The sequence below is a fragment of the Hirundo rustica genome, chromosome 10 (assembly GCF_015227805.2).
Source record: "Hirundo rustica isolate bHirRus1 chromosome 10, bHirRus1.pri.v3, whole genome shotgun sequence".
NCBI lineage: Eukaryota > Metazoa > Chordata > Aves > Passeriformes > Hirundinidae > Hirundo > Hirundo rustica.
This window is the reverse complement of record NC_053459.1, coordinates 25,107,081-25,124,766: the sequence shown is the minus strand read 5'-3', so window position 1 is coordinate 25,124,766 and position 17,686 is coordinate 25,107,081. Positions and strand designations below refer to the sequence as shown.

Sequence of the window (17,686 nt, the reverse complement as noted above, 5' to 3'; positions counted from 1 at the left end):
TTGGTCTCTGGCTGGCCCTTTAAAAACCAAGTAACAAACCTTACATCAGCATTACCTCTTCAACATCTTAATAACCTGATGTGGTGGTTTAAGCCTGGTTTGCAGCTCATCCCCACGGTGGGATGGGAGAGGATCTAAGGGGCAAAGTGAGAGAAGGCAGGGGTTGGGAGAAAGACAGTGTAAAACAAGAGCTGCATGTGCAAGCAAAGCAAGCCAAGGAATTAATTCCCCACCTCCTGAAGGCAGGTGGATGTTCAGACAGCCCCAGCACACACGGGCTCCGTGCACAGAAGGGACCTGAGAGAACAAATGGCCTCGCTCCAAACATCCTCCCCTTCCCTGCTTTACCCTGAGCGCGGTGGCCTGGGGCAGTGGGGGTCAGCTGTCCGGGCTGCGGCCCCAGCCCCTGCTGCCGAGGCCAGGGCCACCACAGCCATACTTGAAATAACTCCATTTACATCACAAATCCAAACACAGCATCACTCTTGCTAGCACGGAAAATGAACCCTAAACCAGCACCCCTAATATTTATGCTCATTTATAAACTCTGAAGAACACAGAGGTTTCCGGTACCTTTCGACATAAAAGAGTATGTTAGGCTGTGTGCTTTAAGTACTGTAAAAAAGGTACAGCAATATCACTATTTGCACTTCAGTCACTTCCTAACACCTGTGACCCCTCCGAGCGTTTCTTCTGGGGGTGGCCCTTGTGCCACTGCTGACCCTGAGCCTCCACAATGTGGGGTTTGAGGGAACTCATTTTCAACCAAAACTGCCATCTTACCCAGGCTCTATCATAACCATTTCCTTCTGCCATCCTTTTGTGTTATTAATTAAAAAATTAGCCATCATTCTTTCTAAGTACTGCAAAAATCATGAAAAAGAAAAATTATGCAAGTACCATGTGCCAGCCTGTGTTTGTTCATTACATTTAACGCACCTACGACAATAACAGCACTACGGACAACTTTTCCTCAATAAAAGTGCCGATTTGTGAGGCGGAGCAGCGCGGCCCGCCCGGCCCCAGCGCCGCCCCTCAGGGCCGGGCGCCATGTTGTTCCCTCCTTCGCCTGCGACGCCCTTCGTTTCCAGCACAGAAATTCCCCACTGCTAATTATTTCGCTCCCATTTCCACAGTTATCAGTAATTTAGTACCCTTTTCTCTCCCCTTTGAGCCCGGGGCTTACCTCCAGCGACGCTGTGGCTGCTGCCGCCTCGGAGCGCAGCCCCACGGCCCGGCTGGCCCCCGAGAACGCTCCGCGCCTGGCTCTTCCCTCCCCGCAGCCGCCGGGGTGTCTTTTCCCCTTCCTCAGGCTCCCTGCGGTATCCCCAACCCCCGGGGCAGGGTGATTGTCCTCCTCCGCCTCCTCATTTAAAACACCTGAGGGTGAAACAGTCAAGTGGCGGCGGGGAGGGAGGCTCAGCGGCGGTGGCGATGACGAGCTTGGCACCCTCCATCCCTTCTCAACCCAAAAAGCACCGTCGAGACAGGAACTTCCACTTACAGGTTTCACCTGAGCTGCTCTGCTTTCTTCAGGATAAAGCACATAAATCCTCCCGAACTTGATGATTAAGGTCATTTTTTCAAAGAAAAAACCCAACAAAACACCAAAGAAGGGAGAAAAGTTATATTTCCAGGCTTTTTTTCTCAAGGATAAACCTCAAAATCCTTAACAAACTTTGTTATTCAAATACCCTTCCATAGCTGTAGATCATTCAAAATGGAACATTCAAAACATTGAGAACAGTTGAAGTAAGACTTTCAAAAAAAAGACTCTTAATGGAATAATATAACCCATACATGAACTTCTTAAAAAAAAAAAACCAAAAAACCAAAAAAATCCAAAAAAAAGTCAAATGCGATGAAACTTTAACACATAACCCAGCATAACTTTTATCTAACCATGCTTTCTGTAATCTTCAATTTCAGTCAGTAGTGATGATGGATGGGGACAGAAAGCAAAGGAAGATTAATTGAATGGGATAAAATGCAAAAAAGGAGAAGAATTTCTGAAGATTGTTTCCTCTCACCATACAAATTCAACATGTGTTTTCAAGTTGAGTTTAATTAAGCTGTAATTAGCTTCTGTGGAAGTGCTGGTGAGCAGACTGCTGCACAGCTGGAATAACACAGCAAGTATAATTACTCACCACACCCCATTAAAAAAACCCCAAACAGTTTAGGTTTTACTAAGCAGTATTTTAGCAGGTCTCTTAAATAATCTGTTACCTGATGGGTAAAAAACCCAAAGAAAACAGCTACAGCAGGACAAGAACCTCACGCCATCCAACAACTGCCTTTCTGTCCCTCACAAAGCTACACCGAGCACAGAACACATGCACGTACACACACTGCCAACTAGCTCCGAGCAACTGCTCCTCGGGAGGAGCCAGGCACCCGCTTGCCCTACACAAGTTGTTCCTCTAGCTAAAGAAATGCTGTAGAAAAGGTGACTGGCAGCTGGGGTGAAGTGTGTCAGCTGTAGCGCTCGCCCTGGAAGCGCGGCGCGAAGTTCCTGACGGCCTCGTTCTCCTGCGTGGTGATTAAGTCTATAATTGCTGTCAGCACTGCTGTGTCCCTGCATTTAATATCGTGCCAGTCCACGGGATGGGGGTTTTCTATTTTTTCTTGTAGAAGATCATCAAGTTCTTGTCTCAGTTTCTGGAAAGGGTTGTAATAAAGGAAAAAAGAGATGAGCAGTTAGAGCTACACATAGCATCAGCAGAGAGGTTCCAGTGCCTCTGGCCCCCTGACCTTTACACCTGCTCTTCTCCCATCAGTTCATTTCCACGTTGCTATTTGCAGGATCAAACACTGTCTCTCAAAACCCAGTCTCTGACGAGAGATGACATCTCTGGATGTGATGCCTCTAACAGCCCACCCAGCACTTAGCTGACTATTTCAGAATTAAAAAGACTGGTTTAAAATAGAAATAAAATTTAAGAAGAGTCAGGTATGATTTCTGGGATCTAATATTAAACAGTTCTATGGAACCCACTCCTGTTCACTGAGGAGCCCCATTCTCATGTTTCCATATCCAGGTGGATATTACCTGGACTCACCAAGTCACCTACAGCTTCTGTGCAAAATGACATCTCTTTTGTTTACTTTGTGTGCTTGAACTGCTGCCTGGGAGTGCATTTCAGACAACATCTCCCTGAGTGATCAATCAGTAGGCACACAGGAATATTAAAACCAGAAATCCCTAAGCAGAACCAGGGTTACACTGAGCCCTCCAGAAACATTATTTTGAAACAGTCACCTTGACCAAGTTTGCTATTTTTTCTGGAGACTGGAAAACAATCCACTCATCCACAGCAATGGTGTCCTGGTCCTTGTCCTTCTGAATGGATATATCCCCTCCGAAGAACAAGAGGCAGTATGGAGACACCTCCGTGCAATCGTACAGGTAAATCTGCACAACAAAATTGTCTGATCACCCTCAAAATATCTCGGGTGCCATCAGTAATCCTTAATGAGACTGCTACAGAATTCCAGAAGATCCTTACTCAGTTACTCACAAATTCTGAAGATGCATGAAGCAACTCAGTTCAAAAAAAGTTACGTGAAATCAGATTGAACAAGGGCAAAAATGGTCCCAAGTCTTTCAGTCTTTCACACAGTGGTGAAACCAAACCAGATGCTCCACAACAACGAAAGCAAAAAACATGTCAGCATATTGAGAAGTGTTAAGACTGGATCAAAATGGAAAAAAACCCAAACTAAAATGAAAGAATTTACACCTGTATTGCCAGACCTTAAAATATCCCAAATCCTCCAAAAACCCCCAAGAACTAAACCACATAAGTTCATTATCTGTGGTACAATATCCCCAGTATCACAAAGGACATAATCTGATGGTGTGTACAAGGAATGGCCCAGGACAGGAAGGCCCAGAACAAAGGCTGTTCACGTCCCCTCTGAACCCTGATCCAGCCTCATTCCAAAAGGGATAATAAAACAAATAAACCCCTCAAGCACAGCCCCGACTCACGCTGCTGGTCCTCATCTTCAAATGGTACACGAGCCAGTTATAATGGAACTCTGTTTCCTCCACGTTCACCGATTTGGGATGGATATTAACTGATCCATCTGTCTTGGTGCAAACTTTCACCCTTCAAAGAAATAACAACAACAAAAAGAGTCTGAAAATACAAGAAGTGACAGACCAGGCTCCCTGGGGTCTCCCTTCCCAAATAACCAGAAGTGACAGTGTTTGAATTGCTGCTGTAGAAAGAACCCCTTTAGAGCAGAGCTACTGAGATGTTGTAACATTATCCATGGCATGATGAGGTCACACAAATTATTTCAGATATTAGCAGGAATCCAGATGTTAAAAAATCAACAATCCCACCCTTCTCAGAGGAAGTAACGCACAACCATGACTCGAACTCTAAAGTGAGATTCATTCATGCACTCAAGCCATTGCTTCACCTTGCCAAATCATGCCATGAAGAAAACACCCTGAATACAAACCCCCATTAAATCAAACCCTCACATTTTTCTCTTTTTGCTGAAGCTGGGCCGGATCTTTGCCACTTTGGGATAGAGGCCAGCACAGATGACTGCTTTGAGCAGCTTCTCATTACCTGCAGGAGACAGCAAAGTGAGTGAGGCAGTTCTGCAAGCTGAGATTTCAGCTAGGATAAATTCTCCCTTTCCCTCCACGGTTATTACCTGAGTTGGTGTTAGATTTGGGATCCTTGGGGTTTCTGCTGTTCACAAATCCAGCTGCAAGGAGATGCTCAGCAAACTGCCCTTTCATGTTATGCAGCATCTAGGAAACAATGAAAATGGCCCCAGAATGATGCTGTGCCAAAGGCTCCTCCTCTTCCTCACACACAGGATCCTGCTGGAACCTGGCAGGATGCTGTTACCTGCATGGTATTTGAGGACAGGAAATATTCCCAGCAATAGTCCTTCTCATTCCTGAAACCGCAGCTCCGAGCCTCTTCCCAGCCCTAGAAATGAAAACCAGAGTTCCAAGGCGTCTGGAAGTGAACACACACTACCAACCTCAGGACAGCAAAACCTAGAGGTCAACAAACAACAGTCAATGTTCCCTGCCAGGGAGAAAGTAAGTATTTTCACCTCCCTGTATATGTGCACACATGACAGTGCAGAAAAACACAACTTCACAATATGCTGAGTCACAACCTTCCTTTTTCCCTGGCAGGCAGAGATACCTGGCTGTGTTTGCCAGAGCACCCTGTGTTGTAAGTTACAGTTCTGGGCAGTAACTGTGTTCTCCAGGCCATTTATTCCCTCCTCTCCTCACCCCAACGCAATACAGCACAATGTCCAACACTTCTGGAGCTGGCTTCAGCCTCTTGTAGAGGCCAGGAGGACAAGAATGAACAACTTCAGCAAGGTAATTGTAATACGGTATCTCCTTTGTCTTTTTCAGACTTGTCCACCAGAAATCAGGTTACTGAGCCTGGAGACAAGATTATGCAACACTAGAAGGGTGAAAATCAGTTTGGTTTTATGTTTTTATGTTTCTGTAGGAGCCAAACAAGAAAGCCTACAGAGCATAAAGTGATCAGCTTTTTCCTTAGGATCATCTGTATTACTGAAATTAAAATTCTAGAAGAAAAAGGCCACATGAAAACATGCTTACAGTGAAAGCATTCACCACAGTCAGATGGTCGCTTTTTGAGTTCTTCGAGAGCTCCTTTCTTCTCGCATCTGCGATTTTCTCTTTGCCCTAAAAATCAGAACCTATATAATACCCAGACTGACATGACAGTTCTCTTTTCCACATTCAAGTACATCTGTACACCAGTACTTTGTATATAACACATGAAAATTATAGTTTTTTCCAATATCCCACAGGAAAAAATGGTCATTCATAGCATGTAAAGGCAATCTCACTAATAAAAATGTAATCACCATGACATTAATGGAAGTGCTTTTAAACTATAGCACCTCACTAAGTCCCAGCATCCTCCTGAGATTCTTAAACTCCCACATGGAACTGTCATCTGTGAGGCTTTACCAGAGGGATGACAAAAGGGTCCTTGAAGCTGAGGCTGGCTGCAATGGTCAGCACGGGGTCCAGGCAGCAGAACAAGGCTCCAAACAGGATCATCTTCCCGATGTGCGGCTCCACGGGCAGCCGTGCCAGGTGGACACCCAGGGGAGTCAGCTCCTCCTGCCTGTCCAGAGCGTTCTGCCAGGACAGGGGCAGAAAGGAAAGAACAAACACGTCACGTGAAATGGGGTGATTTCCTTAGAAAGCCACCGGTACACAGGTATCTCCCATTAATACCCAAACGAGAAGTTTCTGTTTACGGCTACAACTCATTTGTACAAATATCACCAGAGCAAGGAGCCAGCAGAACAGAGGAGCCACGAATCTCTCCTTCCCTGCACCCAAGGGAGCAATGACACACGAGGTGCTGCTCCCACACGCCTCATTTGTCTCAGACTCCTCAGTGACCCACCAGGAACAGCAAGGCCGGGAGGCAGCAGGGGGTTCAGAGGAGGGAGCTAAATCAACACCTGCAGGGAACTTAAATGCAGCTCCCGTGCGTGTTTGGAGTCATGTAAGTCCCTGAGTCCCTCTGCAGAGCCCACAAGCATCGTGCGTTATGTGAGGCGCCCCTGTGCAGCGAGGGTCCCTCGAGGCTGTGCACAAAGGGAAAGGTGCAGCAATGCCCAGAGCCGTGCAGTCAGACCCGCCTGGAAGCACACACGGTGCCACAGCTCTGAGCACATCGATCCTGCACGTGGAGCAACACTTTACCAGCTCCATGAGGTGATTTATGGCCAGCATCACAGCGTCACGAGACGGGGGGTCCATCAGTTTGCTCAGAAAATAGGCAATTCCACCAAGCTTCAGGATCTGAAAGGAAAGTCACAACAAAAGCCTACAGCAACTGGAGAAAGTCGGTCGCCTTAAATTGGCTAGCAGTGTAATCACACTCTGAAATAGTGTGAGTAATTCACAGCTCGAGTTAGAACTTCTTTAGTTAAGAACTAAGGACAAAAAAATGTATTAGCGAAGAAATTTGGAGCAGAAGGATCTATTCTTCATTCAGTTCACATACACATGGCATTCCTTCTGCTTGCATAAGGAATTCAATGCCAACTGCCAAAACCAGAAATTCACACCAGTTCTAAAACTACTTTGTAGTAAAATTCTTTTAAGAATCATATAAATTGACTCACTGGCATTCTCAATGAAGCATCTCTGATTAAATGATATGTGATATCTGGGGGACAGCACAGCCCAAATTTTTGTTAGTGAACTTCACCTTTTATTGATGCCAGACAATTCTGTTTCCCCTGGGTTTGATGCACCCAGATACAAGTGAGCATTTACAAAAGTTGCTGCAATTATTGATTAAACACACTGCATTTCTGATGTAACAGAATCTTGGTTTAACAACCCTAGGCTCAGTTGCATTAATTTATTCTCTCAACCACTTATCCCAATGGAAAAGTAGGTAATAAATGTATTTGAAGATTCCTCCGTTTACCTTGATTTGTAAGCAGAGTTCCTCCAAGGGTGTCCTCAGGATCTCTGGTAACTGATAATCATCCAGAAGGCTGGCACGCAGTCCGTTGTACAGATGGTAACAGTGGCCTGGCTGAACCCTGCAATGATTTAAAGAAACAATTCTTTTGGCTTTGTTCATTTGTTGTGCGTTTTTCCCCTATGAAACTGTGACATAATGGTTCTGTTTGCTTACAAAGAGCTTCCCAAAACTCCTCAAGGAATTAGAACTGAAGTGTATTCAACTGTAAAAGCCACTTCAGTCTTCCAAAAACACAGGCCCATCATCAGGAAAGAGGCATAGAAAACAGAAATTAATTTTTTTGTCACTTCCACTTTATTGTATCAGTCTCATAAATTAGGTGTGAGGGCAGTGACAAAAACAAAATTAAAATAAAATGCAGGGCATTCTTCTATAGGAGGGAAACTCGAGTTAAACACAGCACAAGTCAATTCAGCTTCCAGAAGACAAGGAAATCATTCCTTGCCCAGGAACAGGAGCCAGCAGCGTAGCACATGCAAACAATAAAGAACCTACAGCACAGTTGGAAACTCAACATCCCCAGACTTCCCTAAGCACCCCACTGTTCCTACCTCCCAGCTCGACCCTTCCTCTGCTTGGCATTGGCTTTGCTGACCCACTCTGCTGCCATGGTGCTGATGTTGTTCTGCGTGTCAAAGTGAGTCTCCTTTATCTTCCCCCCATCTATAACAAACACGACGTCATCGATTGTGATGCTGTGGGGAAAAAAAAGGGGAAAAAAAGCAAATTTTCATCTTTGCAAGTGTAACCTAGGATTTGGTTTGGCCTCTCCTTATTCCCTCCCAAGAGTCAGCAATTAAAAAAACTGTCTTTGGAATTTCTTTATGAACTATGTTACTGAACAGCTCAAGAGCGAGCTGATTTATTCTCCCTGGTCTGGCAGAAGTCCCCACTTGGGCTCTGAAGAGAGGACAGGCAGCTCAGATGATCCTGTACAAGTCATTCTAGCAATTGTTTAGTATTCCTGTAGTTTAACTGTTCAAAACAATGTAGTTGTTTGAATTGTTTAAAACAATTATAGGAAAACTCTATTTAGTCTATAAATATTTCTAAAGGCAAAGCGTTATAAGTGAATGGCACAAACACAGGAACGTATTTTCGGGAACATCAAACAGGTTTATACGTTAAATTACCACTTCCATTTCTTTTGTTGAACTCACAGCTCTCCTGGCCTTGGGCAGCCAGGCACTTACCTGGTCTCTGCAATATTGGTTGCAATCACAATTTTCCTCACTCCTGGTGGGGTCTTCTTGAACACCTGTAATTACCCAGGACCCATTTATGTCTTTGCCAAAACCAAACATGTGCTTCATTCTTTTTTTTTTTTTTTTTTTTGGTAGTTGTGAAATATTGCAATAAAAGAGAAGCGTACCTGAGTCTGGTTAACAGTAGGCATCAGTGAATGCAAAGGTATGATAAGAAACCTATCTGAAAGTTAAAAATCAGTAAAAAATGTGGTGTAAGCACAGAAACTTCCAATTTTACAGGAAAATCTATTAAATCAACTATGCAGAACAGAGAAAATAGGCTGCAAGTCAGGCTACTGCTTCTTGCTCGGAGATTACAGGTATTTGTATCATTACACCAAATTCTAAAGTACAAAGGTATAAAGGCCTTTTTTATGATGCTATAACATGATGAGTTCAAGAAAACATATGAAGTTATGTATAGTAATTTAGAGTTGCTTTTTAAATTCTGAAGTTGTTTAATAATTGGTCAAGTTTAATACACAAACTGACACTCAGTCTTTCAGTAAGCTGGAATTCTGCACCTATGGAATGTACACAACCACACTGCAAGTCACCATGTGAACAGTCCAGAGCCCAGCTAAGACAGAGGAGGTGGAAATATGAGAGATGTAAAAGGACAAGTTAAAGTGTGCCAGACAGGCACAGGGTACTTGAGAGTCAGTAAGAAAGCTTCTCAAATGAACAGGATTTAAGGGAGCTAGCAGCAAAGCAGGGGAAGCTGCTCAAGGATGAAGCGCAGAGGAAGTGCACACAGAGCAGAGTTCAGCTCCGGTTGGGAGCTCTCCCAGCTACAGGAAAGGACAGAGGAAAAAGATGCAGGTCAGGTTGTTTTCTGATTGTCACTCCCACACCGAGAAAAATGAGTTGTTAGCAGAGGAAAGATACCACAGACACACAAGAACTGCTGAACACTTTGGGGAGGAGACAAGGGTAAAAATGAATCCAGCACTATCGCAGCAAGGCCATGCAAAAGGAGCCTGCCCCCAGTGCCACTGCCAGAACTCCCACGGAGAGTTTGGGTTTTACCTGACTTAAACATGACTTGAGACGTCAAGATCTCATGCAAAGTGCTGATGTTATCCCAGCCTGGCAGAAACACCAGAATTGCACCATCCTACAGGGAAGAGAGGTGAGAACACATCACACACTGCACAGAGAGCCAGCTCCTTGCACACTCATACATGGTGGCTGTGTGAGATCTGAAACCTCACTGACCCAGTCTGGAACAGTCTATCAAGGGGTTTGTTTTCTATAGAAGAGCTACCAGCACGTATTTATCTGAATGTAAAAGTAATTCAAAGCTGTTCAATTACTTAGAAGAGCAAACAAAAATTTCTCTTCTTTCTGTGTGACCAGCCAAAATCACTGCCAGCTCTGGCCCTGCCCCCAGCCCAGTCCCACTGTACCTCCTCCTCCAGCACGATGTGTCTGATCAGTGCTGCTACAAGGTCCAGGTCCACCTTGTCATCATCCATCATTTCCAGGGCATCGATTGTACTTGCTGAGTACCTGCAGCAGGGAAAGCACAGACACTGCTGCCCTGAGCATGCAAAGCCAGGGCTGCTGCTCCTGCTGCCTGGCTCTGAGTGAGGAAAGCACAGACACTGCTCCCTTGGACATGCAAAGCCAGGGCTGCTGCTCCTGCTGCCTTGGCTGAGTGAGGAAAGCACAGACACTGCTCCCTTGGACATGCAAAGCCAGGGCTGCTGCTCCTGCTGCTTGGCTCTGTGTGAGCCACCCAGCCATGAACCCACCTCCAGTCAGCTCAGTTTTTTGAGCAATTCCTGCACCTCCAAAGTACTCCCTGCATTTAGTTCAGTGTGATTATTGTCAGTTCAGAACGATTGAAGAATTACCATGTCATGCCTGAACTGTCTTTGAAGCACTTACACGGCCTCTCTCCTTCTCATTGATGAGCCAGGGACTGACAGTTTGAATTTAGGTAATGAACTGAAATTTAACTTGAACAATTCAGAGGCAAAGGGAGCCAATCCTGCTGTCTCTAAAGCACTTTACTGGTTGCCAGCCAACTGTACAGGCAAGTCCATCATCATTTTCCACAGCAGCCACTACCCTGCTGTTACTAAAGCCCAGCAACACGATCCAGCTCGAAGTTATGGTTCTCACTTCAGAGCTGCCTGAAAACTGAAAGCAAAAGAGAAACTTGGGCCCAACCTGCCCTGCAGCTGCCTTAGGTAGCCTGGCCACTGCTGCCTGTAGATCTCCTCCTTCTCCTCCTTCTCTGGCCGGCTCACGTGGCCCTGCATGAAGCCCTTCCTCCAGTGCAGCCGACGGTCCGTCTTCTCCGGGCTGTACCTTTACACAGGAGGAGCAAACACAATTCCGTCTGAAACTGAGGGAAATTAGAGCAGCTGCAGTTTTCCAAACCATGGACAATATGCTATGCTTTAGCAAGACCACGTGCAAGAATCTTCAGTTTCTCTTCGGACAGAAATCTTACAAAAGCATGTAAACATATAGGGGGATAAAAGTGAACAGCAAGAAAGACTAGATTGATTTAGAGACCTGAAAATTCACCATAGCATCAGAGAAATTGTTCTCCCCCTCAAGCTAACATTCCCAGGTAGCTGTGTGCCATCTGTAATTACTGTACAAGGTGCCCTTAGAAGGTTTTCTGTTGAAAAATACAGGCAATCCTTTTTTATGCCAAGTTAATCTTTGAGTATACATACGCTAAGCTAACCCCACCCCCAAATACTCTCTGAAATGATGTTCAGGAAAAACACTTGCCTCAACTTCTCAATGACATCTTCCAGCAGATATTCTACCACTGGGAACGTGAACCCAGGGATGTGAATCATTGGGCAATGGTCTGTGGAAGGAGACAGAACTCAAGTTTTAAAACTACTGATGAAATACTGCACTGAAAGAATAGAAGCAATAAACATTCCTCACTATTTTGGCAATATAGCTGCCATGTCTACAAGACATTTCCAATTGTCAGAAAAGATGTCAAATTCACCCCCAAAGGCTGCTGAATCAAAAAAGCACAGACAGTATTTTGCACACCAGGATGTTCAACTGGTTCCAGCTCCTGGAAGAAGCTGGGAGACTGAACAACTCAAAGTTCAATCTGCTTGCCAGCTCACAACAAGAATGCTAAAACATGGTAAATATTTACTAGGAAAACACCCTGTGGATTCTGTTTCTGTAACATATCTGAAAAGCAAAACCAGAAGCAATACTGGGTTTTAATGAGGTAAAACTGAGAGAAACTCCATCTCCAGCAGCTGGCAGATATCTGTAAAACTGAAGTAATTTCTTCTTCTGATACAAATCAATTCTATCATTTCAGAATTGCACTATACTGTTGAAGCCTAAATTACTCGAGAGGAACATTTCTAAGAAGCATTTCACCTACCAAAGTACTCAGAAAACTTCTCTGCATTTAAAGTAGCACTCATCAGTATGACTTTCAGATCCAGTCGAACATTCAGAAGATCTTTAATAATGCTCATTAAAACATCCGATTGAAGATTTCTTTCATGGATTTCATCAAGAACTACATGACTGATGCTGGACAAGTGCCTAAAACAGAAGGGGAAGAAGTTAAACTTTTGTTTTTAGTAAAAATAAAAAGCAGAGCCATGACTGTTTGGAACAGCTCAGGACTCATTTCATAATTGCATTCAGTGTCTCACTGAACAGGAGCTCGTACTTATCTGACTGGAGCCACTGCAGGACAATTCCCGTGGTACAGTACAAAATTGAACCTTGTTTCCTTGGCAACCGACTGAAAGAGACACAATAAGAACTCCTCAGTTCTCTTCTGTATTTAACAAAGTACTTTAAAACCTTGAACCCAACTGCAGGTGCCATTGCAGACGTGATGCAGCTGTTCCTCACTCTGCCTCCCTCGCTCACAGCACAAGGGCAGGAACGAGGAATCAGGCCACCCTTGCAGCACTTTTGTGTGTGGGGAATGGAGCAGGGAGAGGCCCTGACTTCCCAGGCACCCTTTGCCACCTCCTGCACACGGAGGTGCCGATCCCCACGTCCTGCGGCTCTGCAGGCTCAGCACGAAGCATGCACAGTGCTGCGAGCAAAGAGAAACCGCAGAGACATTCTGTGAACTCCAATTAAAATGCTGGGAGGACTGAGCTCTTCTCTCTCACCAGTTTTGCTTCAACAATAGGGTTCCATTATGTGCTGGTACCACTTCAGATTTTTAAATTATATCTGACTACAGATGTAAAAGCTTTTGCTCTGCAAGCTCTTGTCACTGCATCTATTACATGGTCCCAGGGAATTAGTCCGTAAATACGTGTAGCAAATTCACAGCTTTCCACAGAAATACAGTTTGGAGCATTCTCCCCTTTAGTATTTTCACTTTTCTTTGAAATTCATTGATTAGGGACATCAGTTTTATTTCTGCCCACCTTTTACAAGAGCTGAAGACAGGACTTATTAGACAAAGCCTAACTCAGGCTAGTCACTGTCACACAGGGCATGAAACACAGTAACTGTACTCAAACCTCTTCCTAAAATTCAAAAACCTCATTCCTTCCTCGCAGGAATTCCTTCAGGGGAAAGTATCAGCAGGAAAGCAGTTATTTCTTTTCAGAACTACTTTTCACATTGTGTCCTTGGGCTAACAACAGGCCCTTCCACAGCGCCGCTCACCTCTGCAGGCGGATCTGGTAGCCCGTGCTCCTGCCGTTGCCACAGCCCTCTGCCCTCTCAGCAGCCACTCTCTCAGCCACCTGAGGGGAGAAAGAAAATAGGGCTGATCTGTGACCGAGCTGCTCACCAGTAGGAACACGTGGAACTGAGCTGGTTTGGAAATAACAAAGAAATGCCCTGAAAAGCACCTTTTCTGCTCCCCGGAGAGAAGCAACCCAGGGACAAGACTTCAGAGGAGCACACGCACTGGGGAAATAGCAGCACGTTCCCCTTTCAGCAGGGTGAGCTTTGCCCATCTGACTGTGAACTATCAAGGAGAGTAACTACTGAGCAGCAGATTCTTTCCTGCTCATTAACACACCTCTAGAGGGCCCGACACAACATTAGTTTTTCTCTTAATTGGCATTTGCACTGCCCAAATCCATTAAAATCACAGCTATAACCCACGACTAAAGTCAGGGAAGAAGGAGGCTGCAGTGCCAGTACTCCACGGACGGCCAAACCCTTGAGTATGTGATCAGTGCACATTAACAGAAGTGTTGTTGGCAGACCCAGGGCAAAGCCGCGGTGTGGGGAGGGAGGGGAGGGAGGGGAGGGAGGGGCACTCACGGAGATGGCGCTGATCCTGCGGGGCTGGGTGCACACGATGCGGCACGTGGAGCCCAGGCCGCGCTCGATGTGATCGTCCAGGATGAACTGCGTCACCTGCGTGGTTTTCCCGCAGCCCGTCTCGCCGCTGATCACCGTCACGCGGTTGGTGTTGATCAGCTTCACGAGCTCCTGGCCCACACAAACACAAAACAATTCACTGTGCTACTGATGCAAGCACATTGTAGAGGATTTGGAGAATTCTGTGCTCCTGCGGGATGAGCTCTGAGCAGAGTATCAGCAGCTGAAGAAATGCTCCGCTGCTTCTTGTAATGCTACAAAAGAAGTTTAGTCTAAACCTCTCGGAAGTCATTTCTGCACACTGGCACTTCCCATGTGTAGGGTTTAAAGCATACCCAACTTCAACACTAGCTTTAAATATTTTAGATCCTGTATGAAAACAACATAAAAGAACTAAAATGAAAGCCTGAAATACATTTTTAACCTTTCTGCTTCCTGCTTGGCTGCTGTAGATCTTTGGAGACTGAACGCAAAAGTTTGCCCTGTTGGACTACAAGCCTGCACAAACGAAAGGTTTTCAGCACAATATTTTAACTTTCCTTGTACCAACAGGAACGGTTTCCCAGCCTCCTCCTCCCCATCCCAAGGACTGTTAAGGGGAGTATGGCTATTTTAAAAACAAATGCTAACAGAAAGGAGATGATGGCAAGTAGAGGAACTGTAGGATGGAGCTCACTAATCAGCCACTGAGCCTGCAAAAGCAAACAAATCAGAATACTCCATTTCTACTGCATACAGGGGATATCAGCCTAAGAATTAACACCAATTAGTAACAGCCCCTACTGTCACTGACCTTATCCTGTGACTGGGAAACCAATGGCACTGAGCACCAGCAGTGCAGCCATTAAGTCTGTGGTTAAAGCTAAAAAGGCTTAATTGGCATTATATTCAATTCTAAACTGGCTAATTGTTAAACAAAGGGCACAGTTTTATACACAGAAGGAAGCATAACAATCTGAGTAACCAGGAACCTTCTAGAAGTTTAACTGGCAGAAAAAGAAGCCCTATTATTAGATGTATGCAGCAGCCATGTGCTGCCATGATATTCCCAGTGATAGTCCCATGAGAACACTGTACTGAGCCCTGTATCGCAATCAGTGAGCCCCTGGCAATGTCTGGAAAGAAATCACACCCAGGGTCAAACCTGGGGGGCTTCTCCCCTTCCTGAGGGCACAACTGCTTTCCCCTGTTTTGGAGCACAGCACCCCAGTCTCTCCCTTTAAATACACACTCACCTCTCTCATCCCGTATGAGGGCAGCTTCTCTCGGAATCTCTGGGGAAAAAAAGAAAAAAATGTTTCTCTTTAAACACCTTTTCAGCACTGAAGTAATAGAACAGATTTCACCTCTAATCAGGGCTAGAGTGCAAAATAATGACAAACAGCTCAGCAACACTTTTACAAACACAGGCCCTTGTGAAATAACTTTAGTTCCATGTGTGGTTTCAGTTTCATTCAATTTAGAAAAATGATGTCAGCCCAACAACTGAGTACATGGTAAGGTACCAAGAGCAGGGCCTGGTATGGAAGAGAGAACTCATGCTCAGGGTAAGACAATTTTTCTCTGTGTGGCTGTTCAAAACAAACCCTCTGTTTACAAGAGGCCATCCCTTCAGAGCCCAGAAGGAATGTGCTTCAGTTGTGCTTTCAGTTTCAGACATTACTGCAGGGACACAATCCATAAAAAAGAAAGGGTAACCCACCCAATGAAACAACACGTCAGCTTCAAATTTCAGATTCTGTTTTTGAAAATTTTAATTTCCATTTTCAATCACTATTCTGTCAACAGGTATGAATTTTATGAATTCTAAAGATAATTTTTAGCAAAAGTAACATCATGACAATTTTCTAGTAAATTACATTTACTATTATTACATTTTCAGGTTAGCTTAATTAAAAAAAAAATCCAATGAAAAGTTTTCAACTTAACACAGGAAAAGTACCTGCATTTCAATGTATCTGGGATCAGATCTCTTCTTCATTAATTCTTCTTTAAGTTGCTCATCTAAATTAGCATCCTGCTCGGTTTTTTCACAGAGATACTCCACATCCAAATCCAGGGATGTTTTTTCCCAGGTTGGTCTCTGTCTTACAGGAGCTTTTTCAGCATCTGGTTTCACTTTGGCAGGCTGTTCTGGAGCAGGGCTGGAATCACAGAACAAGAACTTCTGATTCTCCTGTGCCTGGCTACATGCAGAGTGCAGGTAATTACATCCAGCAGTTAATGAACCAACAGTCCATGGGAACAGAGAAGCATGGAATGGTTTGGGTTGGAAGGACATTAAATCCCCTCCAGTGCCACCCCTGCCACGGCAGGGACACCTCCCACTGTCCCAGGCTGCTCCAAGCCCCAGTGTCCAGCCTGGGCACTGCCAGGGATCCAGGGGCAGCCACAGCTGCTCTGGGTCTGTCACTGCAGTGAAAGTCATTAACCACATAGAGCCTCTAACTACCAACCACCAAAATCCTGACAGCAGGATCTAAAAAATAACATGTTCTTTTGTACCAAACAAAGCTACAAAGCAGCAAAACACTGTCAGAGAATGACTGCTTGATCTGCTGCCCCATAACTGGATCCCTCAGCAAAACAGAGCCCCAGTCCCCTCATTTCAGCACACTGGTCTATTCCAGCTATTCCTAAAAATCCTTAACGAGTCCAGAACAGACCCTGCTTTGGCTATTGTGCAAATGTTCCATGACTGCACAATAATTGAAAACAGAAGCCAAAAGCCACCGCTGGAAGAGTAATTGCAGAGGCCAAGGGAGTTGAAAAATCCCGTATGTCTACTGTAGTAGGCCTTGAGATGAGTTATCAGTGTTATGAGTTTAAGCTGAAATTTAACACTCCAAACTGAGCAATAATTAAAGAGTTTTACAGCAATGGCTACAACCATTTCAGTGTGACAATAATGTGGGGAAACTGGAGGATACTTGTTGAGCCAATACACTCAATTAAGGTAAATAACCTCTGACACATCTTCCTACCAGCTTACGGAAAGTTTGTGCAATCCTAAACAAATAAAATAACTTGTAATTATCTCTTTACCCTTCTTCATCCCCGGACCACCAGGACATGGCTTCTTGCTCTTTGTCGTTTTTAGTCTGGACAGAATTCAGCAGCTGCACGATTTGCTCTTCCCTGCGCTCGTCCATGCGCACAACAGCTCTCTAGGGCAGAAAGCACAGTCCCCATCAGCGCGGACCCCGTACCCACACACGGCTACGATAGCAACAGCCCCCGGCCTTCTCCGCCTACCCAGGCTCTTGGGCATCAGCAGAAATCTGCGGGTTTGCCCACCAAAAACCCACTTGCGCGGTTCCAGGGTGCCGAGGCACAGACCCCTGTCCCCCGAGCACGTCCCCGCGTCCCTCACCTGCTGCCGGTCGGCGTCGCGGTTCTTCTGGCCCTGCTTGCGGGCGTACCACATCCCGATCTCGCGGCCCTTCAGGTGGCTGGGGTGCCGTCCCCGCCCGCCGGGCCCGCCGGCCGAGGAGGAGGCGGCGGAGGCGGAGCCGCCATCGCCGCCCCGGCCACGGCCGCGGCCGCGGCCCCAGTCGCGGCGCTGCTCGTAGCTCATGG

The 17,686-nt window shown here is 45.5% G+C and overlaps 1 protein-coding gene across 1 annotated transcript; it reads right to left on the bottom strand.

Moving 5' to 3' along the window:
* Window positions 1-1,612: 1,612 nt before the first annotated feature.
* Window positions 1,613-17,684, bottom strand: DHX36 (DEAH-box helicase 36). Its single transcript, XM_040074315.2, has 25 exons — window positions 17,481-17,684; window positions 17,153-17,274; window positions 16,050-16,251; window positions 15,343-15,381; window positions 14,048-14,218; window positions 13,439-13,518; window positions 12,474-12,548; window positions 12,177-12,343; window positions 11,546-11,627; window positions 10,970-11,110; window positions 10,201-10,303; window positions 9,821-9,908; window positions 8,917-8,972; window positions 8,738-8,802; window positions 8,096-8,239; window positions 7,485-7,602; window positions 6,749-6,847; window positions 5,999-6,172; window positions 5,621-5,707; window positions 4,878-4,961; window positions 4,678-4,777; window positions 4,499-4,589; window positions 3,995-4,115; window positions 3,263-3,415; window positions 1,613-2,661 (listed from the first exon to the last, which is right to left on the bottom strand). Exons 1-25 carry the CDS (start codon window positions 17,682-17,684, stop codon window positions 2,476-2,478), a joined length of 2,952 nt encoding a protein of 983 aa, XP_039930249.1. The 3' UTR covers window positions 1,613-2,475.
* Between the last annotated feature and the right edge of the window lie 2 nt (window positions 17,685-17,686).